Source organism: Dendropsophus ebraccatus, chromosome 14 (genome assembly GCF_027789765.1).
Source record: "Dendropsophus ebraccatus isolate aDenEbr1 chromosome 14, aDenEbr1.pat, whole genome shotgun sequence".
NCBI classification, from domain to species: domain Eukaryota; kingdom Metazoa; phylum Chordata; class Amphibia; order Anura; family Hylidae; genus Dendropsophus; species Dendropsophus ebraccatus.
The window spans coordinates 78,234,917-78,262,664 of NC_091467.1; the positions used below are offsets into that span (position 1 = coordinate 78,234,917).

At 50.3% G+C, this 27,748-nt stretch overlaps 1 protein-coding gene across 1 annotated transcript in view; it reads right to left on the reverse strand.

The window, feature by feature from the left end:
• Window positions 1–1,576: 1,576 nt before the first annotated feature.
• The window catches only part of LOC138772188 (protein-glutamine gamma-glutamyltransferase E-like), a 53,783-nt gene continuing 27,611 nt past the window's right edge, over window positions 1,577–27,748 (reverse strand). Inside the window, exons 2-5 of the mRNA XM_069952412.1 lie at window positions 21,966–22,230; window positions 20,734–20,894; window positions 18,046–18,179; window positions 1,577–2,277 (exon numbers count right to left, since the gene is read on the reverse strand). Coding sequence (XP_069808513.1) covers window positions 2,124–2,277; window positions 18,046–18,179; window positions 20,734–20,894; window positions 21,966–22,215 — 699 coding nt within the window. The 5' untranslated portion in view covers window positions 22,216–22,230 and the 3' untranslated portion in view covers window positions 1,577–2,123. The remainder of the gene's footprint in view (window positions 2,278–18,045; window positions 18,180–20,733; window positions 20,895–21,965; window positions 22,231–27,748) is intronic.

The following is a 27,748-nucleotide window of genomic DNA, read 5'->3' on the forward strand; positions in this document are numbered from 1 at the left end:
TACTGTAGAATTACCTCTGGAAGTTTGTACCAAGCAATCTCCAGTCTCCCCCTCTCTCATAGACTGCTGCTCATAGACTGCTGCTCATTGCCTCCCTTACCAGGTCTGCTGCTCATTTGCTGCTATCTAACCCCCCATAGGCTTCTGCTCAATCCTTCTATCTCATAAACTGCTGCTCAATCCCCTCCCATAGACGGCTGCTCATCCCCCTTACATAAGCTGCTGCTCATCCTCTCCCCCTTACATAGGCTTCTGCTACCCCCCCCCCCCCCTTCTCATAGACTGCTGCTCACATCCCCCCTTACATAGACTGCTGGTAATCCCCCCCCCCCCACAAACACACATAAACTGCTGCTCATTCTCCTCACCTTTCCCATAGACTGCTGTTCATTCTCCCTCTCTCATAGACTGCCTGCTCATCCTCTTCTCTCATTGAGGGTACATAGAGTGAGAGTACTACACTGGTTGACTATGTACAAAGTTGTTTCCTTTTAGTTTTAGACGCAGAAAAAAAAAAGATTTTGTTACAAATGTGAGATTTTCCTTCTATTGTGCAGTACGAGGAGATGGTGGATGTGTCCTATACGAGGTGCGGGAACCTGCTGCAGTACGAGGAGATGGTGGATGTGTCCTATAGGAGGTGCGGGAACCTGCTGCAGTACGAGGAGATGGTGGATGTGTCCTATACGAGGTGCGGGAACCTGCTGCAGTACGAGGAGATGGTGGATGTGTCCTATACGAGGTGCGGGAACCTGCTGCAGTACGAGGAGATGGTGGATGTGTCCTATACGAGGTGCGGGAACCTGCTGCAGTACATGGAGACGGTGGATGTGTCCTATACGAGGTGCGGGAACCTGCTGCAGTACATGGAGACGGTGGATGTGTCCTATACGAGGTGCGGGAACCTGCTGCAGTACGAGGAGATGGTGGATGTGTCCTATACGAGGTGCGGGAACCTGCTGCAGTACGAGGAGGTGGTGGATGTGTCCTATACGAGGTGCGGGAACCTGCTGCAGTACGAGGAGATGGTGGATGTGTCCTATACGAGGTGCGGGAACCTGCTGCAGTACGAGGAGATGGTGGATGTGTCCTATAGGAGGTGCGGGAACCTGCTGCAGTACGAGGAGATGGTGGATGTGTCCTATACGAGGTGCGGGAACCTGCTGCAGTACGAGGAGATGGTGGATGTGTCCTATACGAGGTGCGGGAACCTGCTGCAGTACGAGGAGGTGGTGGATGTGTCCTATACAAGGTGCGGGAACCTGCTGCAGTACGAGGAGATGGTGGATGTGTCCTATACGAGGTGCGGGAACCTGCTGCAGTACATGGAGATGGTGGATGCGTCCTATACGAGGTGCGGGAACCTGCTGCAGTACGAGGAGATGGTGGATGTGTCCTATACGAGGTGCGGGAACCTGCTGCAGTACATGGAGATGGTGGATGTGTCCTATACGAGGTGCGGGAACCTGCTGCAGTACGAGGAGATGGTGGATGTGTCCTATACGAGGTGCGGGAACCTGCTGCAGTACGAGGAGATGGTGGATGTGTCCTATATGAGGTGCGGGAACCTGCTGCAGTACGAGGAGATGGTGGATGTGTCCTATACGAGGTGCGGGAACCTGCTGCAGTACGAGGAGATGGTGGATGTGTCCTATATGAGGTGCGGGAACCTGCTGCAGTACGAGGAGATGGTGGATGTGTCCTATATGAGGTGCGGGAACCTGCTGCAGTACATGGAGATGGTGGATGTGTCCTATACGAGGTGTGGGAACCTGCTGCAGTACGAGGAGATGGTGGATGTGTCCTATACGAGGTGCGGGAACCTGCTGCAGTACGAGGAGATGATGGATGTGTCCTATACGAGGTGTGGGAACCTGCTGCAGTACGAGGAGATGGTGGATGTGTCCTATACGAGGTGCGGGAACCTGCTGCAGTACATGGAGATGGTGGATGTGTCCTATACGAGGTGCGGGAACCTGCTGCAGTACATGGAGATGGTGGATGTGTCCTATACGAGGTGCGGGAACCTGCTGCAGTACGAGGAGATGGTGGATGTGTCCTATATGAGGTGCGGGAACCTGCAGCAGTACGAGGAGATGATGGATGTCATCACTAGGAACAAGCTATTCGCTGCCGTGGACTTCTATCTCCAGATATCCTTTGGCGTTCTGGAACTTGCTACATGTAAAATCGGCCAGGAGATGCCTGATGCCGGCCTTGTAGGGGGTTATTGTGAGGAGGATGCTGATGGTCTCATTGGGCTTCACTGGTTTCCCCCTAAAAACAAACAAACAACTTGTTAGTGCTTCTGCACTTAAAGGGATTGTCCAGTCACTGAAGATGAAATGTCTCTGACCCATCCTGTCTACTGGTCACATGACCTAGAGTCACCGTTACCTCCAGCCTATCTGCAGCGGGTACCCCTGTATACAACCCTCTGGCTTGTGCATGGTTCCCAGCCACAGAGGATACAGCCACGGATAGGGAGGATACAGAGGATATAGCCACGGATACAGAGAATATAGCCATGGATACACAGGATACAGCCATGGATACAGAGGATACAGCCTCAGATATAGAGGAAAAAGCCACAGATACAGAGGATACAGCCACGGATACAAAGCATATAGAGGATACAGCCACTGATACAGAGAATACACACATGGATACAAAGGATACAGCCACTGATAAAGGGAATACAGCCACGGATACAAAGCATACAGAGGATACAGACAAGGATACAGAGGATACACACATGGATACAGAGGACATAGCCACGGATAGGGAGGATACAGCCACAAATACACAGGATACAGCCACTGATACAGAGAATACAGACAAGGATACAGAGGATACAGGTAAGGATACAGAGGATACAGCCACAGATACACAGGATACAGCCACTGATACAGGGAATACAGCCACGGATACACAAGATACAGAGGATATAGGATACAGCCACTGATACACAGGATACAGAGGATACAGCCACAGATACAGAGGATAAAGCCACAGATACAAAGGGTACAGCCACGAATACAGAGGATACAGCCACAGATACAGAGAATACAGCCACATATACAAAGGGTAGAGCCACAGATACAGGGAATACAGCCACGGATACAGCCACAGGTGCAGCACACACAGCCACAGACATAGAGGAAAAAGGCACAGATACAGAGGATACAGCCACAGATACAGAGGATACAGCCATGGATACACAGGATACAGCCACGGATAAAGAGGATACAGCCACGGATACAGAGAATACAGCCACAGATACACAGGATACAGCCACTGATACAGGGAATACAGCCACGGATACAGCCACAGGTGCAGCACATACAGCCGCATAGAGGAAAAAGGCACAGATACAGAGGATACAGCCACGGATACAGACTGTGCTGACTCTTCCTTCAGGACAGGGCATGAAGCTGTCACACCTATAAGCCGCAGGTAGAGACTGGGTGTTCTAGGTGTGATCACACTGCCATCTAGTGACACCATGCTGACACTGCAGAACATTCCATGTAGCATAAGGCTTCTAGATGAATCTTTAGGGATAATTCCTCTTCAGAAACTAAAGCTGCCTTCTATGCTCCGCAGGTTATGTTCACATATGGCATTTAATAGTGTAAATAAATTAGCAATATTTTACCGTTATTACCGTTCCTGGGAATCCTACGGCAGCACACAATGGGTTAAGTCTAGGATGCCCAGTGTAAGGCAGAAGAGACATGCTCCGCAGTAACCAATCAAAAGAGGTGACAAGGTATAAGAGGCAGCAATGACCTCACTGACAAAGGTTTTTTCTTCTGCAAGTTTTAGAAGAGACAAATATGTATATTTTACACTTATTTATTTTTTTCCTTTTACAGTTCTTGCCTGAGCAGAGTTGCTGGCACAAGGCTTGGTTCAGACTGGGACTCAGGGCTACAGTGTGTAGTCTGCCCTGGTCTGGATAGAGTTGGACTCCAGGCTACAGTGTGTAGTCTGCCCTGGTCTGGATAGAGTTGGACTCAGGGCTACAGTGTGTAGTCTGCCCTGGTCTGGATAGATTTGGACTCCAGACTACAGTGTGTAGTCTGCCCTGGTCTGGATAGAGTTGGTCTCAGGGCTACAGTGTGTACTCTGCCCTGGTGTGGATAGAGTTGGACTCAGGGCTACAGTGTGTAGTCTGCCCTGATCTGGATAGATTTGGACTCCAGGCTACAGTGTGTAGTCTGCCCTGATCTGGATAGATTTGGACTCCAGGCTACAGTGTGTAGTCTGCCCTGGTCTGGATAGAGTTGGTCTCAGGGCTACAGTGTGTACTCTGCCCTGGTGTGGATAGAGTTGGACTCCAGGCTACAGTGTGTTGTCTGCCCTGGTGTGGATAGAGTTGGACTCAGGGCTACAGTGTGTAGTCTGCCCTGGTCTGGATAGAGTTGGACTCAGGGCTACAGTGTGTAGTCTGCCCTGGTCTGGATAGAGTTGGTCTCAGGGCTACAGTGTGTAGTCTGCCCTGGTCTGGATAGAGTTGGACTCAGGGCTACAGTGTGTAGTCTGCCCTGGTCTGGATAGAGTTGGACTCAGGGCTACAGTGTGTAGTCTGCCCTGATCTGGATAGATTTGGACTCCAGGCTACAGTGTGTAGTCTGCCCTGGTCTGGATAGAGTTGGACTCAGGGCTACAGTGTGTACTCTGCCCTGGTGTGGATAGAGTTGGACTCCAGGCTACAGTGTGTTGTCTGCCCTGGTGTGGATAGAGTTGGACTCAGGGCTACAGTGTGTAGTCTGCCCTGGTCTGGATAGAGTTGGTCTCAGGGCTACAGTGTGTAGTCTGCCCTGGTCTGGATAGAGTTGGACTCCAGGCTACAGTGTGTAGTCTGCCCTGGTCTGGATAGAGTTGGACTCAGGGCTACAGTGTGTAGTCTGCCCTGATCTGGATAGATTTGGACTCCAGGCTACAGTGTGTAGTCTGCCCTGATCTGGATAGATTTGGACTCCAGGCTACAGTGTGTAGTCTGCCCTGGTCTGGATAGAGTTGGTCTCAGGGCTACAGTGTGTACTCTGCCCTGGTGTGGATAGAGTTGGACTCCAGGCTACAGTGTGTTGTCTGCCCTGGTGTGGATAGAGTTGGACTCAGGGCTACAGTGTGTAGTCTGCCCTGGTCTGGATAGAGTTGGTCTCAGGGCTACAGTGTGTAGTCTGCCCTGGTCTGGATAGAGTTGGACTCAGGGCTACAGTGTGTAGTCTGCCCTGGTCTGGATAGAGTTGGACTCCAGGCTACGGTGTGTAGTCTGCCCTGGTCTGGATAGAGTTGGACTCAGGGCTACAGTGTGTAGTCTGCCCTGATCTGGATAGATTTGGACTCCAGGCTACAGTGTGTAGTCTGCCCTGATCTGGATAGATTTGGACTCCAGGCTACAGTGTGTAGTCTGCCCTGGTCTGGATAGAGTTGGTCTCAGGGCTACAGTGTGTACTCTGCCCTGGTGTGGATAGAGTTGGACTCCAGGCTACAGTGTGTTGTCTGCCCTGGTGTGGATAGAGTTGGACTCAGGGCTACAGTGTGTAGTCTGCCCTGGTCTGGATAGATTTGGCTCCAGGCTACAGTGTGTACTCTGCCCTGGTCTGGATAGAGTTGGACTCAGGGCTACAGTGTGTACTCTGCCCTGGTCTGGATAGAGTTGGACTCCAGGCTACAGTGTGTAGTCTGCCCTGGTCTGGATAGAGTTGGACTCCAGGCTACAGTGTGTAGTCTGCCCTGGTCTGGATAGAGTTGGACTCCAGACTACAGTGTGTACTCTGCCCTGGTCTGGATAGAGTTGGACTCCAGGCTACAGTGTGTAGTCTGCCCTGGTCTGGATAGAGTTGGACTCCAGGCTACAGTGTGTAGTCTGCCCTGGTGTGGATAGAATTGGACTCCAGGCTACAGTGTGTAGTCTGCCCTGGTCTGGATAGAGTTGGTCTCAGGGCTACAGTGTGTAGTCTGCCCTGGTCTGGATAGAGTTGGACTCAGGGCTACAGTGTGTAGTCTGCCCTGGTCTGGATAGATTTGGACTCCAGGCTACAGTGTGTAGTCTGCCTTGGTGTGGATAGAGTTGGACTCCAGGCTACAGTGTGTAGTCTGCTCTGATCTAGATAGATTTGGACTCCAGGCTACAGTGTGTAGTCTGCCTTGGTGTGGATAGAGTTGGACTCAGGGTTGCAGTGTGTAGTCTGCCCTGGTCTGGATAGAGTTGGACTCCACGCTACAGTGTGTAGTCTGCCCTGATCTGGATAGAGTTGGTCTCAGGGCTACAGTGTGTAGTCTGCCCTGGTCTGGATAGAGTTGGACTCAGGGTTGCAGTGTTGCTATCCTCCACAATATAGCGGGGATTAGACTCCTCCCGCTGCTGGTGATACGTTCGCAGGAGTGAGCGTCTCGCTGCAGGGCTAAACCTCATCACGGCCGCTGATGCTGACTGGAACACGAGGAGCCGGCGTCCCGGAAGTTCACCACTGCTGCTGTACTCCGTAGCGTTCGTATTCTTTCTTTTTTCTAGTTAGCAGGTTATTTGTGTATTCTCTTATTTACTACAATGCTTTGCCTACAGATATGTATATCTCTCGGTGGCTGAGCTTAGTATGCTGCGCTCCCGGCGTCCCAGAAGTGGGGCACTGAATTCTACCTGTATGGAAAACCCTGTGATCCAGGTGGAGCTTGGCGTCCGGTCGCTTGGTATGACCAGAGGTATTGACTTGTGATGCGGGGGAGGAGCCTGTGGCTGTATCCTTTTCTTAAAGGGGGCTGGCTGGCTGGCTTATGGCTCAGTACACTGTGCCGGGCAGCCGTCTTCCCCTGAGAGCTTTGTAAGCTTTTACAACTGTGTCTCTTTCCTCAGTAGTATTATCTCTATGCTCTCCTGTTAGTATGTTACTATTACAGGGCTATGTTATACATTTACTGTCTCTCCAGATATCCATCATGTCTTCTCCTGGTGGTAAAGCAAGCATAGAACATGCAGCAAATGTAATGAATTACTTCCTGACGATGCCTCTACTGAGGTCTGCGTATTATGGACATCTGCTACTCCAGATCCTACTCCGTCTCTGTCTGACTCTCTCAGGGACATTGTGCGTAGTGAACTGCATTATAGGTGTGGGGATAGAAGTCCTGCTGAAAAACGAATAAAGTCTGCAAGACCTAACACTTCCCCTGCTCGTTCCTCCAATGGTTCCTCCTCTGTTGCATCAAATGATTTTTTCCTTTTCCATAAAGATGATATTTCTAAACTAATAAAATCTGTTAAAGGGACTTTAGAATTGGAGAGGTCTATTAAAGACAAAGCCCAGAGGGATGCATTGTATTATTACCCCCCTACCGAGGGGAGATTCTTCCAGTCATGGCATCAGAGAGATTGGAATAAACCAGAAAAACGTCTGGATGTCGGATCTTGTTTTATAGCAATCTATAAACTGGATGAGGCACATACATCTTCATGGGATGCACCTCCTAAAGTGGATATGGCAATTGCCAAGCTGGCAAAAAAAAAAATCTATTTTTCCAGCAGAAGATTCCACTGCGCTCAAAAAGCCACTGGATAGGAAGGCGGATGCTCTATCCAAGAAGATCTACATGGCGGTGGCCGCTTCTTCTAAGATAGCGTTATCATCTGTTTCGGTCGCGCGTGCCCTGAGAGTCTGGCTGAGTGAGATCACTAACAATCTTTCTACGAATGTGCGATTCTTGAACAACTTTCCACTCTCAAAGCAGCAGCAGCAGAATTCCTGTGTGACGCCCCGATGGACTCTCTGGCGTTATCATCAAAATTATGATTGCTGCTAACCCTTCCAGACGATGCCTGTGGCTAAAGCAATGGCCAGGGGACTTGGCCTCCAAGAACCATTTCTGTGCGCTCCCTTTTCAGCCAGACTCAATCTCCATGAAAATAAAGCCTTTACCTTTCCTATGCCAAAGAAGGCTCCCCTCAAATCCACCAGAAGGCAGGCTGGGGCTTCACCTAAGGGATTATAGAACCAACAGATTAAGAAATTTCAAGCCTAAACAATCAGGATCATCATCCTCATCTACCAAGAGAAAGGCTCCCACCAAGAAGGACCCTCAGTTATGACGCCATTTTACCACCACAAGCGGTCGGAGGCAGGCTCAAGTGGTTCCTACCCCAATGGGAAAAATCCACCTGCAACAAATGGGTTTTGTCAGTGATAAAAAAACGGGTACTGTCTGGAACTAAAAAACTCTTTTTCCAAACAGGTTCTTTCTCAACAAGATGACAGGTCCAGGTCTTCTCCCGCTGGTGAAAGAATTCATAGCCAAAAAAGCTCTGGCACCTGTACCTCCTCAAGAAAGAGGAGAAGGTTTCTATTCCCGTATCTTCCTCGTTCCAAAGCACAACGGGAAATTCAGACTTGTCATCGACCTTCCTAAACAAATCCATGAAGATGGACAATATAAAACCAGTCATTCCTCTAATCAACAAGGGAGATTTCATAGCGTCCATAGATCTGAGAGACGCATATCTGCACATCCCCATTACAAATATCTTCGAGAAGCCCTGATGGTCAACGATCAAGTTCATCACCTGCAATTTGCCTGCCTCCCATCTGGTCTTTCTTTCGCACCCATTGTTTTTACGAAAATGTCAGTGGTATTGACGGCCGTCCTCGGGTTCCAAGGTATCGTCCCATATCTAGACGACTGGCTCCTGATAGCTGAATCCCCATCCAGCCTGGATCTCCATGATGATCCATCTGCTTCAAGATCACGCTTTTCTGATAAACCACCAAACATCTCAGCTGACACCATCCCAGTCCCTAATATTTTTTGGGTTTCTAATTGACACCATACAAATTGGTTGGTTACTGCTGAGCATTTCTCTTCTGCCATGCACTAGGGATCCTAGACCTAACCCATGGTGTGCTGCCTATGGACTCCAGGAACAGGAATTTCATAGTAGGTAAGAATTTAAAATTCCTGGGATATTTTACCGTTATTACACAAATTTTACCAAGAAAAGCTATAATTGATTGAACAGATAATTGGTTACCTAGATGCATTACTAGTAACACCAGCAAGAGCGTAATGGTTGAAATAATAAAGAAGCACCCACTGCTTAAAGGGGGACTCCCATCTCAGCTAATTATTATTATTTATTGATCTCAGATTGCTGTAAAATCAATAGGGGTCAACAAACAGAACATAACAATCAAAGAACGTTACATGGATAATGGAAATGGACGACTATTACATAGGGAGAGAGGACCCTGCCCGCCTGGTATTACATAGGGAGAGAGGAGGCTGCCCACCAGGCCTTACATAGGGAGAGAGGAGCCTGCCCGCCAGGCCTTACATAGGGAGGGAGGAGCCTGCCCGCAAGGTATTACATAGGGAGAGAGAAGCCTGCCCGCCAGGCCTTACATAGGGAGGGAGGAGCCTGCCCGCAAGGTATTACATAGGGAGAGAGGAGCCTGCCCGCCAGGTATTACATAGGGAGAGAGGAGCCTGCCGGCCAGGTATTACATAGGGAGAGATTACCCTGCCCGCCAGGTATTACATAGGGAGAGAGGAGCCTGCCTGCCAGGTATTACATAGGGAGAGAGGAGCCTGCCCTCCAGGGCTTACATAGGGAGAGAGGAGCCTGCCCGCCAGGTATTACATAGGGAGAGAGGAGCCTGCCCGCCAGGTATTACATAGGGAGAGAGGAGCCTGCCCGCCAGGTATTACATAGGGAGAGAGGAGCCTGCCCGCCAGGTATTACATAGGGAGAGAGGAGCCTGCCCGCCAGGTATTACATAGGGAGAGAGGAGCCTGCCCTCCAGGGCTTACATAGGGAGAGAGGACCCTGCCTGCCCGCCAGGTATTACATAGGGAGAGAGGAGCCTGCCCGCCAGGTATTACATAGGGAGAGAGGAGCCTGCCCGCCAGGTATTACATAGGGAGAGAGGACACTGCCCGCCAGGTATAACATAGGGAGAGAGGAGCCTACCCACCAGGTATTACATAGGAAGAGAGGAGCCTGCCCGCCAGGTATTACATAGGGAGAGAGGAGCCTGCCCGCCAGGTATTACATAGGGAGAGAGGAGCCTGCCCGCCAGGTATTACATAGGGAGAGAGGAGCCTGCCCACCTGGTATTACATAGGGAGAGAGGAGCCTGCCCGCCAGGTATTACATAGGGAGAGAGGAGCCTGCCAGCCAGGCCTTACATAGGGAGAGAGGAGCCTGCCCGCCAGGTACTACATAGGTAGAGAGGAGCCTGCCCGCCAGGTATTACATAGGGAGAGAGGAGCCTGCCCGCCAGGGGTTACATAGGGAGAGAGGAGCCTGCCCGCCAGGGGTTACATAGGGAGAGAGGAGCCTGCCCGCCAGGCGTTACATAGTGAGAGAGGTGCCTGCCCGCCAGGCATTACATAGGGAGAGAGGAGCCTGCCCGCCAGGTATTACATAGGGAGAGAGGAGCCTGCCCGCCAGGTATTACATAGGGAGAGAGGAGCCTGCCCGCCAGGTAATACATAGGGAGAGAGGAGCCTGCCCGCCAGGTATTACATAGGGAGAGATTACCCTGCCCGCCAGGTATTACATAGGGAGAGAGGAGCCTGCCCGCCAGGGATTACATAGGGAGAGAGGAACCTGCCCGCCAGGTATTACATAGGGAGAGAGGAGCCTGCCCGCCAGGTATTACATAGGGAGAGAGGAGCCTGCCCGCCAGGTATTACATAGGGAGAGAGGAGCCTGCCCGCCAGGGGTTACATAGGGAGAGAGGAGCCTGCCCGCCAGGGGTTACATAGGGAGAGAGGAGCCTGCCCGCCAGGCGTTACATAGTGAGAGAGGTGCCTGCCCGCCAGGCATTACATAGGGAGAGAGGAGCCTGCCCGCCAGGTATTACATAGGGAGAGAGGAGCCTGCCCGCCAGGTATTACATAGGGAGAGAGGAGCCTGCCCGCCAGGTAATACATAGGGAGAGAGGAGCCTGCCCGCCAGGTATTACATAGGGAGAGATTACCCTGCCCGCCAGGTATTACATAGGGAGAGAGGAGCCTGCCCGCCAGGGATTACATAGGGAGAGAGGAGCCTGCCAGCCAGGTATTACATAGGGAGAGAGGAGCCTGCCCGCCAGGGCTTACATAGGGAGAGAGGAGCCTGCCCGCCAGGTATTATATAGGGAGAGAGGAGCCTGCCCGCCAGATATTACATAGGGAGAGAGGAGCCTGCCCGCCAGGTATTATATAGGGAGAGAGGAGCCTGCCCGCCAGGTATTACATAGTGAAAGAGGAGCCTGCCCGCCAGGTATTACATAGGGAGAGAGGAGCCTGCCCGCCAGGGGTTACATAGGGAGAGAGGAGCCTGCCCACCAGGCATTACATAGGGAGAGAGGAGCCTGCCCGCCAGGTATTACATAGGGAGAGAGGAGCCTGCCCACCAGGTATTACATAGGGAGATAGGAGCCTGCCCGCCAGGTATTACATAGGGAGAAAGGAGCCTGCCCGTCAGGGATTACATAGGGAGAGAGGAGCCTGCCCTCCAGGTATTACATAGGGAGAGAGGAGCCTGCCCACCAGGTATTACATAGGGAGAGAGGACCCTGCCCGCCAGGTATTACATAGGGAGAGAGGAGCCTGCCCGCCAGGTATTACATAGGGAGATAGGAGCCTGCCCGCCAGGTATTACATAGGGAGAGAGGAGCCTGCCCGCCAGGTATTACATAGGGAGAGAGGAGCCTGCCCGCCAGGTATTACATAGGGAGGGAGGAGCCTGCCCACCAGGTATAACATAGGGAGAGAGGAGCCTGCCCGCCAGGCATTACATAGGGAGAGAGGAGCCTGCCCGCCAGGTATTACATAGGGAGAGAGGAGCCTGCCCGCCAGGTATTACATAGGGAGAGAGGAGCCTGCCCGCCAGGTAATACATAGGGAGAGAGGAGCCTGCCCGCCAGGTATTACATAGGGAGAGATTACCCTGCCCGCCAGGTATTACATAGGGAGAGAGGAGCCTGCCCGCCAGGGATTACATAGGGAGAGAGGAACCTGCCCGCCAGGTATTACATAGGGAGAGAGGAGCCTGCCCGCCAGGTATTACATAGGGAGAGATGAGCCTGCCCGCCAGGTATTACATAGGGAGAGAGGAGCCTGCCCACCAGGCCTTACATAGGGAGAGAGGAGCCTGCCCGCCAGGTGTTACATAGGGAGGAGCCTGCCCGCCAGGGGTTACATAGGGAGAGAGGAGCCTGCCCGCCAGGTATTACATAGGGAGAGATTACCCTGCCCGCCAGGTATTACATAGGGAGAGAGGAGCCTGCCCGCCAGGTATTACATAGGGAGAGAGGAGCCTGCCCGCCAGGGCTTACATAGGGAGAGAGGAGCCTGCCCGCCAGGTATTACATAGGGAGAGAGGAGCCTGCCCGCCAGGTATTACATAGGGAGAGAGGAGCCTGCCCGCCAGGTATTACATAGGGAGAGAGGAGCCTGCCTGCCAGGTATTACATAGGGAGAGAGGAGCCTGCCCACCAGGTATTACATAGGGAGAGAGGAGCCTGCTCGCCAGGCCTTACATAGGGAGAGAGAGAGCCTGCCCGCCAGGTATTACATAAGGAGAGAGGAGCCTGCCCGCCAGGTATTACATAGGGAGAGAGGAGCCTGCCCGCCAGGTATTACATAGGGAGAGAGGAGCCTGCCCGCCAGGTATTACATAGGGAGAGAGGAGCCTGCCCGCCAGGTATTACATAGGGAGAGAGGAGCCTGCCAGCCAGGTATTACATAGGGAGAGAGGAGCCTGCCCGCCAGGGCTTACATAGGGAGAGAGGAGCCTGCCCGCCAGGTATTATATAGGGAGAGAGGAGCCTGCCCGCCAGATATTACATAGGGAGAGAGGAGCCTGCCCGCCAGGTATTATATAGGGAGAGAGGAGCCTGCCCGCCAGGTATTACATAGTGAAAGAGGAGCCTGCCCGCCAGGTATTACATAGGGAGAGAGGAGCCTGCCCGCCAGGGGTTACATAGGGAGAGAGGAGCCTGCCCACCAGGCGTTACATAGGGAGAGAGGAGCCTGCCCGCCAGGTATTACATAGGGAGAGAGGAGCCTGCCCGCCAGGTATTACATAGGGAGAGAGGAGCCTGCCCGCCAGGTATTACATAGGGAGATAGGAGCCTGCCCGCCAGGTATTACATAGGGAGAGAGGAGCCTGCCCGCCAGGTATTACATAGGGAGAGAGGAGCCTGCCCGCCAGGGGTTACATAGGGAGAGAGGAGCCTGCCCGCCAGGTATTACATAGGGAGGGAGGAGCCTGCCCGCCAGGTATTACATAGGGAGAGAGGAGCCTGCCCGACAGGTATTATATAGGGAGAGAGGAGCCTGCCCGCCAGGTATTACATAGGGGGAGAGGAGCCTGCCCGCCAGGTATTACATAGGGAGAGAGGAGCCTGCCCGCCAGGTATTACATAGGGAGGGAGGAGCCTGCCCGCCAGGTATTACATAGGGAGAGAGGAGCCTGCCCGACAGGTATTATATAGGGAGAGAGGAGCCTGCCCGCCAGGCATTACATAGGGAGGGAGGAGCCTGCCCGCCAGGGATTACATAGGGAGAGAGGAGCCTGCCCGCCAGGTATTACATAGGGAGAGGAGCCTGCCCGCCTCTTTCCTTTTTCCAGCTTGTTGTCTAGGTTACCGACCACCACTCTGCTCTTAAAGCAGTGGTCTGGTTGGTGTATATATTGATATAAGGTAGATGTATAGACATATTGTACATATATACTGTATGATATATATAAATATGTATACTATAGATATATATATGTGGTGTCCACTGGCGCTGTCTGGGGCACCCCTGTAAGTCATTCCCTCAGGTTTTTAAGAGTGGGAGATGAAGTGTTGTGTTTTCCCCACTAGGTGTCACTACTGTTCTACCTAACTTGTTGCACAGCTGAAGCTGCAAATGTTAAAGGGGTAGTGCGGCGCTAAACATTTATTCACAGAATAACACACATTACAAAGTTATACAACTTTGCAATGTGTGTTATGTAACCCTGTGTCCCCCCACCCACCCACGCTAGACCCGGAAGTGTGGTGCATTATACTTACCGCATTCGTGTCGACCCCCGGTCACCATCTTGTGACAATGATGTTGTCTTCGGGAGGCCGGCCGAACCGCTCCGACCGTCCCTCATGCCGGCCCCCCTCTGCCGCGTCATCAGCTGCTCAGCCGTGATTGGCGGTATAATGCACCACACTTCTGGGTCTAGCGCGGGTGGGGGGGAACACGGGGAAGGGGGCCATTCACATACATAACACACATTACAAAGTTGTATAACTTTGTAATGTGTGTTATTTTGTGATTAAATATTTAGCGCCGCACTACCCCTTTAATTGTTTTGTACCACAGTTATATGCTGACCAATTGGAGTTGCTTGTTCTTTCCTTACCTATCACTTTTCTTCTCTCTTACACACACACACACAAACACACAGGGCAGTAGTCTGAAGCAAGAGGAACTGACCTCAGTAGTAAAAGCTACCGTGCTAGGTCTACGTATCCTACTGCGCAGCGCAGGATGACTGGGAAACCTTGGAAGTCTGTTACACAAAGATAACCGATGACTGGGGCTCGTATTTTCCACCTAGGATGGGTAACTCGCAACTAGGGGGCATAAGACAGTTCAGAGCCACGATTGTCATCCGTGAGTACGGGTGTCTCTTATCTCTTCTACTTATACACCTGTTCCGGCAGATTACATGCACTACTCTGTGCAGGGCTCCTCTGGCAACTCCTCTCCTCTTCTCTCTACTACAAAGCACCTTCTACTTCTACAAGCATTGGTTATCTCCGTGTCAGCACCAACGTTGTGTGTCAAGATTTGCACTACCGTTATTACGTGTACTGTTCTTTTTTTGACTAAATACACAGGACTCTGGTCAAATCTGTCAGCACCTGCACCTACACACCATCATATACTTGGGTTAATTCCCCTTTCTGTGGTGGCGGTACCAACAACCTGGGTGGGTCTGCTACCACTCCAGGTTACTGTGACAAGTGCCCAAGTGACCCTAAACACTCCCGGAGGTTACCGACCATTGGGGCAGCCTGTGAGGGATATGGACGGCTCTGTCCCTATTCATGAATATGCAAAGTGGCATTATGTGTTGTGTGTTTTATATGTATTGATGCAGTGGATATTTTATAGATTGAGCAGGCCTATAGCTGATCCAAGTTAATCACATGGCAGTATTGATTAGCTTGGAGTCAGGCCGTCTGATTACCCTGTGTAAAAGACCAAAAGGCTCTGCAAGGGGCAATAAGCCCGGAGCTGTAACGGAGATGGTGGAGTAGATTGTGGCTAGCACCTCTGAGGCGGGATCACTGACTCCATGCCAGCACCTCTGAGGCGGGATCACTGACTCCATGCCAGCACCTCTGAGGCGGGATCACTGACTCCATGCCTGCACCTCTGAGGCGGGATCACTGACTCCATGCCAGCACCTCTGAGGCGGGATCACTGACTCCATGCCTGCACCTCTGAGGCGGGATCACTGACTCCATGCCAGCACCTCTGAGGTAGGATCACTGACTCCATGCCAGCACCTCTGAGGCAGGATCACTGACTCCATGCCAGCACCTCTGAGGTAGGATCACTGACTCCATGCCGGCAACTTTGAGGCGGGCATACTGACTCCATGGCGGGATCACTGACTCCATGCCGGCACCTCTGAGGCGGGCGCACTGACTCCATGCCAGCACCTCTGAGGCGGGATCACTGACTCCATGCCAGCACCTCTGAGGCAGGATCACTGACTCCATGCCAGCACCTCTGAGGCGGGATCACTGACTCCATGCCAGCACCTCTGAGGCGGGATCACTGACTCCATGCCGGGACCTCTGAGGCGGGCGCACTGACTCCATGCCGACACCTCTGAGGCGAGATCACTAACTCCATGCCAGGACCTCTGAGGCGGGATCACTGACTCCATGCTAGCACCTCTGAGGTAGGATCACTGACTCCATGCCGGCAACTCTGAGGCGGGATCACTGACTCCATGCCAGCACCTCTGAGGCGGGATCACTGACTCCATGCCAGCACCTCTGAGGCGGGATCACTGACTCCATGCCGGGACCTCTGAGGCGGGCGCACTGACTCCATGCCGACACCTCTGAGGCGAGATCACTGACTCCATGCCAGCACCTCTGAGGCGGGATCACTGACTCCATGCCAGCACCTCTGAGGCGGGATCACTGACTCCATGCCGGCACCTCTGAGGCAGGATCACTGACTCCATGCCGGCATCTCTGAGGCGGGATCACTGACTCCATGCCGGCACCTCTGAGGCAGGATCACTGACTCCATGCCGGCACCTCTGAGGCGGGATCACTGACTCCATGCCGGCACCTCTGAGGCAGGATCACTGACTCCATGCCGGCATCTCTGAGGCGGGATCACTGACTCCATGCCGGCACCTCTGAGGCGGGCTCAGTGACTCCATGCCGGCACCTCTGAGGCAGGATCACTGACTCCATGCCGGCACCTCTGAGGCGGGATCACTGACTCCATGCCGGCACCTCTGAGGCGGGCTCAGTGACTCCATGCCGGCACCGCTGAGGCGGGCTCACTGACTCCATGCCGGCATCTCTGAGGCGGGATCACTGACTCCATGCCAGCACCTCTGAGGCGGGCTCAGTGACTCCATGCCGACACCTCTGAGGTGGGCTCAGTGACTCCATGCCAGCAGGGGGTGGACTCTCTTTAAGAAAAGGAACATGAAATCTTCCATAACTTTGTCAAAATAAAACATAGAGCACAGAACCAATTTCCTAGCGTCGGTTATGATGAGGACACTGCAGGAAGTCCAGTCTACCTGTCCTCATCATTACATAAGGGGAAATATCAGGTTTGGTATGCCAGGAATCAGAACGGTGAGATATGAAATATGAAGAACGTCCGGGGTCTGTACCATCGTTATGGCACCTGGGAAAGTATCTTTTTGATATTCCCAGGTGTGTTCCCTTGAGGGCTGAGGGGGGTGACTGAAGCCCTGCCCAGAGGGGCGGAGTCAGAGATGTCAGGTGACGCCCCTCAGGTCTGACATAAAAGCGAGACCTAGGGAACATGTAGGGGGTCACAAAGTTGGGGATCCAATCGAATTGGTTTGTGCACCACTTTCTAAGCCCAAATCCCCTGGGAAGGAAGAACCTATACGACGCATCCTGTGCTAAGTATTAGAACTTTCTTATTTTATCCCTTTTGTTTTCTTTGTTTGCAGTGTCTGTATGTCTTTTGTTATCCATCTTTGTGTAACCAAGTACTGGCCATTTTTATGCATTAAACCTAAAAGTTTGATGGTTTGTCTTGTAGCCTAAATGAACCTAGTTATCTCCAGGAAGAGTGCATGTGCGGTGTGCGGCCGTATATTGTATGACCGGGCGGCTTACTCTACCGTGTGGGTGTGTCTGCTTGCGGGTGGAACACTCTTGGGGTTCCCTGTCTCCCCAGTAACGTAATAGATAGGGTGGTTGTGTATGTATGTTGTGTTTGGGTGTCTGGCAGCGGCTGGTGGGTCACGTGTATGACAACAGCCGGTGGGCCCCAACATAGCGAGGTTCTGTGTGCGTGCTTCGTGGATGTGTGTCTGGCAGTGGTCAGTGGGTCACGTGTATGACAGCGACTGGTGGGTCCAGATACAGTGAAGTGTCGTGTTGGTGTTGGCCAGCGAGCAGGCAGTGTTCGTCTGGTGTCTGGGTGTGCGGAAGGCGGCAGGTGGTGACTTACGCTCGAGTTACGGCCTGGGAGCAGGACATAAAGCGTGAGTGCGTGAGGTGAATTGACCTGTAGGGCTAGAGCAACCCAGGGGAACCCAGAGCCCTCAAATGCCTCTCATCCCCTTGTCTTGTCCTTCCCCCCTGTTGTGGTTAGGATTCTCCTCCCCCTAGTCACGGGACGGTCGGGCTGGCGCAGGTTGGCCCACGGATCCCTGACACAGCTCATCACATATACAACAGCCAGACCACTGCGTTTAGAGACAACGAGCTGTCGGCATATCAGGATTGGTCAGGATTAGGTGGCTTGACCCCATCTGTCACTTACTTCACTGATATTGGGTTTTGGAGCAGTCCACTGCCTTCGACTGTTACCACAACATCAGTGACTTCTTTGCTGAGGGGGTTGGTGAAGATGACTTCCACCTCGACCGGTTGGTTCACCCAGGCTTCCTCCTTCAGCTGAAAGAAGAAGAAGAATCCATAAATGTTACATAAGAGACAATAAGGAGCCGAGCCTGATGACTGGTGGAACAGGTTCCTGGGCTGACACATGTAGCACATCCTATCTAGGACATCCTGACGGTGTGATCTACGGTACTGATCAGTGTGACCTCCGGGATACGGCACTGATCAGTGTGATTCCCGGGATACGGTACTGATCAGCTTGAGCTCCAGGATACGGTACTGATCACAGTGAGCTCCGGGATGTGGCACAGATTAGTGTGAGCTCTGACATACGACACTGATCAGTGTGATCTCCCGGATACCACACCGATCACAGTGAGCTCTGGGATATGGCACCGATCAGTGTGAGTTTCAGGATATGGCACTGATCAGTGTGGTCTCGGGGGATACGGCACTGATCAGTGTGAGCTCGGGGATAGGGCCCTCATCAATGTAAGCTTCGGGATGTGGCACCAATCAGTGTGATCTCCCAGATACCGCACAGATCAGTCTGATCTGCTGGATATGGCACCAATCAGTGTGATCTCCCAGATACCGCACAGATCAGTCTGATCTGCGGGATATGGCACCAATCAGTGTGATCTCCCAGATACCGCACCGATCAGTCTGATCTGCGGGATATGGCACCAATCAGTGTGATCTCCCAGATACCGCACAAATTAGTCTGATCTGCGGGATATGGCACCAATCAGTGTGATCTCCCAGATACCGCACCGATCAGTCTGATCTGCGGGATATGGCACCAATCAGTGTGATCTCCCAGATACCGCACCGATCAGTCTGATCTGCGGGATATGGCACCAATCAGTGTGAGCTCCAGGATACTGCACCAATCATCCCTCACATACCGGTCTCATATCTTATATTCCCATTTCAGGATTTTTTTTCCTACTATACAGGATAGGCGATGAATATCAGATCAGTGAGGTGTCATCGCCCGGTACCCGCTGATCCCTTGTGAGCCACTGTCTCCATAGAGAACTCCGTACAATATCTGTGCAATCAGCCAGGAACCTGTCACCTAACAGTCATCCCTGTCCCCTGTTTCTTTAACTAATAGACATCCCTGTCCCCTGTTACTGAACCTAATAGTCATCTCTGTCTCCTGTTACTGTACCTAATAGTCATAACTGTCCCCTGTTACTGTAATTAAAAGTAAACCCTGTTACTGTACCTAATATTCATCTCTGTCTCTGGTTGCTGCAATAGTCATCCCTGTCCCCTGTTACTGTACCTAATCATCATCCCTGACCCCTGTTACTGTACCTAATCATCATCCCTGTCTCCTGTTACTGTAACTAATAGTCATGCCTGTCCCTTGTTATGGTAACTAATAGTCATATTCCTACCTGTCCCCTGTTACTGCACCTAATAGTCATCCCTGTCTCCTGTTCCTATATATTACCTTTATCCCTGTCCCCTATTACTGTATTTAATAGTCATCCCTGTCCTCTATTACAGTATCTAATAGTCATCCCTGTCCCTGGTTACTGTACCTAATAGTCATCCCTGTCCCCTGTTCCTATATCTAATAGTCATCCCTGTTCCCTGTAACTGTATCTAATAGTCATCCCTGTCCCCTGTAACTGTACCTAATAGTCATCCCTGTCCCCTGTTCCTATATCTAATAGTCATCCCTGTCCCCTGTAACTGTATCTAATAGTCATTCCTGTCCCCTGTAACTGTACCTAATAGTCATCCCTGTCCCCTGTTCCTATATCTAATCTTTATCCCTGTCCCCTGTTACAGTATCTAATAGTCATCCCTGTCCCTGTAACTGTACCTAATATTCATCCCTGTTCCTATATCCAATAGTCATCCCTGTCCCCTGTAACTGTATCTAATAGTCATCCCTGTGCCCTGTAACTGTATCTAATAGTCATTCCTGTCCCCTGTAACTGTACCTAATAGTCATCCCTGTCCCGTTACTATATCTAATCTTTATCCCTGCCCCCTGTTACAGTATCTAATAGTCATGCCTGTCCCTGGTTACTGTACCTAATAGTCATCCCTGTCCCCTGTTACTGTACCTAATAGTCATCCCAGTCCCTGGTTGCTGCACCTAATTGTCACTCCAGTTAGTGTGCCTGACTGTGGCTCCTGTTACTGTATGTATTTGTCGCTCCTGTTATTAGATCTGATTTTTCCCTTCTGATTGTGTATGTAATCATCCCTCATATTACTACTCCTGATTCTCGCCCCTTTTACTATAAGTGACAATTGAAGAATCTGCCACTAAAGTTTTCAGCCCTATAACAACCTAAAAATGAAAAAGATTTTTACTGAACAATGGTGGCACCGTGGCCGTATTGTAAGGGTTAGCTCATCGGTCTGTGTTACACAAATTTCTCACGACATTTTACACTTTTCCATAAAGAAACGGTTTATGTATCGATAAACGTTTACTAGTCATGAAAAAAATTATCTCAAAGTGAAAGTTTGAGTTTTACAAAGTTCTTAGAGACGGGTTCGATATTAGGAATCGGGCGGTCGGGGAGTAGATGAATATCTGCAATGGGAAGTTGTTAAAATACTTTTCTAATTTTACCTTAATTTCAAACTTTGGGTTATCCAGGACAACGTTAGTTTGGACGATCATTGTTCCCTCAAATGGTTCATAGGAGCAGGCGGCCGTCACCTCGATGGAGTTATCCGGAGTCAATAGGTCTTCATACTGAGCGTAGGTTATAACCACCGGTATATATGTCACTGGGGAAACACACAGCAAAGAGGTGAAGGCTTAGATACCGAGGTCATACCCGGCTGTACCACCCACAAGGAAATCAGTCAAGGCTTAGATACGGAGGTGGTATCCCGGCTGTACCAGCCACCAGGAAAGAGGTGAAGGCTCAGATACCGTATGAAAGTATATTTAGTATCTTGTGCATATTGTGTATCTGACTAGATGAGCAGAACTGCTGGATACCTGTAATGTGGGAAGTGGGTACAAATAATGAATATTCCTGTATCCACCCACATGGGATGTTTTTACTGGCCCTGACTGTGGGGGAGGGGAGGGGTCCAATAGTATATATGTATTTACCTAGGCATGAGACTCCAGTTATAGATGTTGTAGTAATTACCCTAAGGGTATGTTCACACTCAGCAAATGTGGCGGGATTCTGCGAGCCCTCCCATAGAGGTACCGTTTGACACTGAGGCAGGTGGGATTCCGCCACATTTGCTGAGTGTGAACATACCCAAACAGGAACCAAACAGTAGAAGAAGAAAGCTGCATCCCAAAAGCTGTTGCTGATACTGACTGGAGAGGGGACTGCATTTAGGAGGCAGCACGGTGAACACCATTATATAGAGAAGAGGCTGGAACGTTGAGTGATAAGAGGGAAGCCTTAATTTACCTTTTAGGCACAGTGTGGATCCTGTGGAGGCGGACAGGCTAAGATTACATAAACACAGCTAGACTGTGATACCTGTTCCAGTGCCCCCGTAGAGGGTTGTGATGTCACAGGTCCAGAACACTACAGAGACTGATGGGAGGCCGTGAGGGGTGACTCTGCGGAGGGACAGGTAAGTATCTCTAGATTGTTTTATTGCCGCCACCCCTGTCCTCCCTGATTTTTTACCCCAGAGGACCGCTTTAAATGGAGCAGCGTTGTGTGAAATGGCAGTGACCCTGGATGGTTTCTGGATTGGTTACGTAGGCTGATAATGTTACGGCTGACGTTTAGGTTGGGGGAGGTGCAGCTACTTGTATAGCAGAGGTTTATGGATTGTTTTTGTGTATTGCTATTTTTAGATGGTTCCCATAGGTAAAGTTACCTGTGCAGCCGTCCATACTAACTGTCTTGCGTTCTTTGAGGAGCTCGTGGACCTCCTTCTTGGTGTACAGGACTGAACATGCCCTGATGTCGGCATGGACTATCCTTGAGTCGGTTGTCAGGTTTGTGATGGACAGATGCAGGACCACGTCTTTGCCTATGGCCTGTGCACTGACCAGCTTGAACTCTCCTGACAGCTTGTCCTTAATGCACGGGAAGTTACATAGGTCTGTGCTTGTGTTCTCGGCCATGATGTCCCGAAATACCTGCAAAAGTACAAATCAAAATGATAGCTAATATCTATAAATACACATATATACATAGGCATAATATCTATAAATACATATACACACATATATATATATATATATATATATATATACTGTACATAGGCATAAGCTTGGGGTCTAGGAGGGGGTCCCTTTAGCAGCCCTGAGCTAACCACAATCTATCTTCATGGAAGCAGGAAGGACAGAGAACTCCCAAGATACAACAACGCCGCGTACTCTAATAACCGTGCTCCGGGGTGACTCATCTTGGCACATTTCATACATGGTTACAAGCAAATCGCTGGATTAGAAATGAACAAAAGAAAGTAGAGGAGCTAATTAGTGTGATAATCATGTGATAGATGAGGAATCTCTGAGGCCGCTCCACCCAATGGCACATGGCTCCTGGCCCGAGTGGGTGGCGGGAAACGTCAATCACTTCTTATTCCCTGATCAACTCAAATGGATCATATTGAAAACTGCTTATTATTAGGCACCTTTGGGGCGTTGTGTGGACATTCTACCGCAGAAGCTCTACCATAGATGCTCTACCACAGAATCATACACAGAGGCTCTACCACAGATGTTCTCCCACAGACATTCTACCACAGAGGCTCTACCAGAGAAGCTCTACCATAGATGCTCTACCACAGAATCATACACAGAGGCTCTACCGCAGATGTTCTCCCACAGACATTCTACCGCAGAAGCTCTACCATAGATGCTCTACCACAGAATCATACACAGAGGCTCTACCACAGATGTTCTCCCACAGACATTCTACCACAGATGCTCTACCACAGAGGCTCTACCACAGAGGCTCTACCACAGAGGCTCTACCAGAGAAGCTCTACCACAGAGGCTCTACCACAGAGGCTCTACCAGAGAAGCTCTACCACAGTGGCTCTACCACAGATGTTCTCCCACAGACATTCTACCACAGATGCTCTACCACAGAGGCTCTACCACAAACACTATACCACAGGCACTATACCACAGAGGCTCTACCGCAGATGTTCTGCCACAGATGCTCTACTATAGACGCTCTACAGTAGATACTCTACCACAGAGGCTCTACCACAAACACTATACCACAGAGGCTCTACGACAGACATTCTACCACAGAGGCTCTACTATAGACGCTCTACAGTAGATGCTCTACCACAAACACTATACCACAGATGCTCTACCGCAGATGTTCTCCCACAGACATTCTACCACAGAGGCTCTACCACAGAGGCTCTACCACAGATGCTCTACCACAGAGGCTCTACCACAGATGCTCTACCACAGAGGCTCTACCACAGATGCTCTACCACAGAGGCTCTACCGCAGATGTTCTGACACAGATGCTCTACTATAGACGCTCTACAGTAGATGCTCTACCACAGAGGCTCTACCACAAACACTATACCACAGAGGCTCTACGACAGACATTCTACCACAGAGGCTCTACCAGAGAAGCTCTACCACAGATGCTCTGCCACAGACGCTCTACCGTAGATGCTCTACCGCAGATGTTCTGCCACAGATGCTCTACCATAGACGCTCTACCATAGACGCTCTACCGCGGAGGCTCTACCACAGACACTCTACCACAGGCACTATACCACAGACACTCTACCACAGGCACTATACCACAGAGGCTCTACCACAGGCACTATACCACAGAGGCTCCACTACAGACACTACCTCAGAGGCTCTACTACAGACGCTCTAACACTACTGCATTTAAGCTTCTGTTAGCCACAGTCATGCAGTCTTGAGGAACAGGGCCCAGATCTCCTGTTCTGGCAATTGGTGAGGTTTCCAGTGGTCAGATCATTGCCATTTTCCTGAAGCAGAAGAGGCTTTCCTACCATGATTCCCTTCAGCTGCCATGATGACACTGCTGGTCTCTGGTCCTCTTGTTTTTTTCCTGGTTCCATATGCATGATTGCTACAAGAGCTGCCCACTGACAGTCACTGACCTGCTGTAGCCAGTGATTAGCCGAAAGGGGCAGGTCCTGGGGGAACCTGGAAGTAGCTGAGAGGACTGGGGATTGGTAGTGTTGGTGCAGCAGTTGGAGGGGGATCAGGTTAGGCCATTTAACCTTATGGTGGACAGCTGTAGCATCTTGGCCTTTAACCAATGGTTCTTGCCACAATAGTGTGTAAAAGTGCTTTCCCTGCTGCCCTGTAAAAAGGCTCTCAGAAGTTACTTTGGGGTAGTGTGCCTCTTGGTTAGAGATTGGTTGTTGCTAGACATTTCTCTACAATACACACAGACTGTGGAGGGGGCATCATATCATTGAGAGGCATTCAGGCTATGTTGTTAGGAGGTGTTGGGAACGGTGGTTATGGCACACATGGTAGAGAGTAATCTGTAAACATACACTGACGAGCAAAAGGATAACAATGTTTTGAAATTTTGGAATGGAATTATTGGATTCAGGTTTTGCAGGAAACTTTGTTAACACTTCCATGGTGCAAACATGGCGACACCCGGTGGGCTGACTGGCCAATTTACTGAGCATCTCGTCTATTGCAGGGGGAACCCCTAAGCAAGTCCACTCAGTATAGCATAAGGAAGAGATCTCTTTCTATGTGCTTACTCATTCCTCTTCAGCTGTCCTCCTGGGTCTCCCGTGCCTTCAACATCATGCTCTGATGTTGGTTTGGAATTCAGGCGTGGTAATTTATTGGGGGCCTGCCTGCTCTACATGATGTACTGTATGAAGCTTCTCACCCCATAGTTTCTTCTTCAATCCTTTCCAAGCCGTTCTCGGGTCCACCAGCTGTTTACCAGGACTTTGCTGATTTCTTTTCTGAGAAGCAAGCAGAGACTCTCCACCTCATCGACCCTATGAATGCCCGATTGATCTTCTGTCTACCCACTCTCGATTACCGAGACACAAGCCATGTTTGCCTATATTCAAGAGAACTTACAAAAAGGCTTCATCTGTAAGTCCACTTCTCCTGCTGGAGCCGGGTTATTTTTCGTTGCATCAACTACAGGGGGCTCAAGAAGATTACCCTGAAGAAAAGGTATCCCCTGCCCCTAATTACAAAACTGTTTGACCACTTTCAAGGAGCTCAAACTTTCTCCAAGCTTGACCTTGGCAAAACTGAAGAAATGCCTATTTCCTCAGGCCAGTTTTCCCTTTCTCGGCTATATTGTCTCCGACAAGTTTCTTTAAATGGATCCAGACAAGCTTTCTGCTGTTCTTCAATGGCCTTGTTCCATCCACCCCTGGGCTATTCAATGCTTCCCAGGGTTTGCTAACTATTACCGTCAAATAATTCCACACTTCTTCACAGAAGTGGCACCTATTGTGGCACTCATCTGGCAGAAAGGTAAGTCTTGGACTCCTGAAGCAGAAGTGGCTTTCCTACACCTTGCCAGCATTTGCTTCAGCTCCCATTCTGTCTTACCCAGATCCTTCTAAACTCTTCTCCCTGGAGGTAGATGGCTCTTTAGTTGGTGCGGGAGCAGTTCTCACTCAAATGGTTATAAAGGCAAAACTAAAACTTGTGGCTTTTTCTAGAAGACATTCTCTCCAGCCAAGAGGAATTACACTACTGGGGACCATGAACTCTTAGCTACTAAACTGGCCCTTGAGGAATGGCGTAATTTATTGGAAAGAGCTAGACATCCTATAAACATCTTTATGGATCACGAAAACCTACTGTACCTCCAGAAGGCCCAGCGTCTCAATGCTAGGCAAGCCTGCTGGTCCCTCTTCTTTTCTCACTTCAATTTCCTTATACACTTCCGTCCAACTAAAAAAAACATCAAAGCAGACACCTTGACACTAAGGGCCCTATTCCACCGGACGATTAACGATCTCAAACGACCACTATTGCGAAAGACCTGAAAATGTTCACTCATTTCCATGGAACGATAATCGTTACTTATGATCGTAATTGCGATCGTTTTTCTTCGCTATTTATTCGCTATTGCGTTCGTATCTATTGCGAGCGACCAAACGATGTCTTATTCTATGCGAACGATTTGCGAACGAGCAACGATAAAAATAGGTCCAGGTCTTATAAAGCGATCAACGATTTCTCGTTCGGTCGTTAATTGTTAACTGCATTTCAACCGAACGATTGTCGTTTAGATCCGAACGATTTAACGATAATCTGAACGATAATCGTCCGGTGGAATAGGGCCCTAACTTCCGATGTTTTAGGCCAAGATTTCACACCTCATCATGCCTCCAGAACTTCTAATCCCTCTGATCTCTGTTTGATGCCTCCTGAGAAAACCTGCGTTCGCCTGGCACTCAGAATACGGATTCTAAAATGGGGGCATAATTCTTTGATGACCGGGCATCCTCTCTAAGCAAGACCGGTCCACTGATTTCTTGTTATAATTGGTGGCCAACTTTGATGAAAGGATGTTAAGGACTTTATGTCTTCCTGCACTCATAACAAGCTTTCTGGGCTCAAATCCACAGGTCTGCTCCAGCCTTTGCCTGTTCCAGATACTCCCTGGGTTCATATTGCCATGGACTTTATTACGGACCTACCCATCTCCGCTGGCAATACAGTAATTTGGTAAGTCACCAACATTCTCAAAGATGTCCCATTTTGTCCCTCTTCCTGGGATTCCTTCCTCTCCGCGTCTGGCCAGTCTTTTCTTTCGGCACATCTTTCGCTTACATGGTTTACCTCTCAATATAGTCTCTGACCATGGATCTTAATTTGTCTCCAAGTTCCGGTGTGTCCTCTGCCACTGTCTACAGGTGAAACTGGACTCAGATTTTGGGATGTTACCTCCGTCATTTTGTATCTACTCGTCAAGATGACTGGGCCAGTTTGTTACCTTATAATCACCAAAAACTTAAGTTCTACTGGGGAATCTCCATTCTTTTTTGTTTATGGCCAACATCCTCGACCACCTCTGCCTCTACCTTTTGTCTCGGATGTCCCCACTTTGGATGATTCGGTTTGGGACTTCGCAGATATTTGCCCCAAGACCCATCAATCATTGTTATAAGCTTCCTCATGCAATAAGCCCTAGGAAGATATGAGGGAAAGACCTATGGACTCTTTTGCTCCTGGTAAATTGTGACTGTCGCCCAAATATATTCGCTTAAAGATTCCCAGCTACAGATTAGCAAGCTCTGTTTGCCTTCCTCTGTGCGGATCCCAAACTCCTTCCACCTTTCCCTCCTGAGACCAGTAATTCTGAATTGTTATTTCCAGAGTGGACACTACTGATGTCTATGCTGTAAAAGAAATTCTTGCCATGAAGACTATTCGGGGAAAACATCATTTTCTGGTGGATTGGAGAGTCTTCAGTCCTGGAGAGAGGTCTTGGAAGCCTAAAAGTATGGATAGGGATCTTATCAAGAAGTTCTTACAGGCAAGAAAGAAGGGGAGACCATGGAGGGGTATTGTTACAGCCTCGGTTGCGGCACGTACCTCCGGCCATAATTGCGCTCCGTTCCCTAGCTGCATGCTGTCCTATGCTGCTCCTCCTCCGGTCCCCGGCGATCAGTTCCCTCACTTCACGGTCCCATCTCCT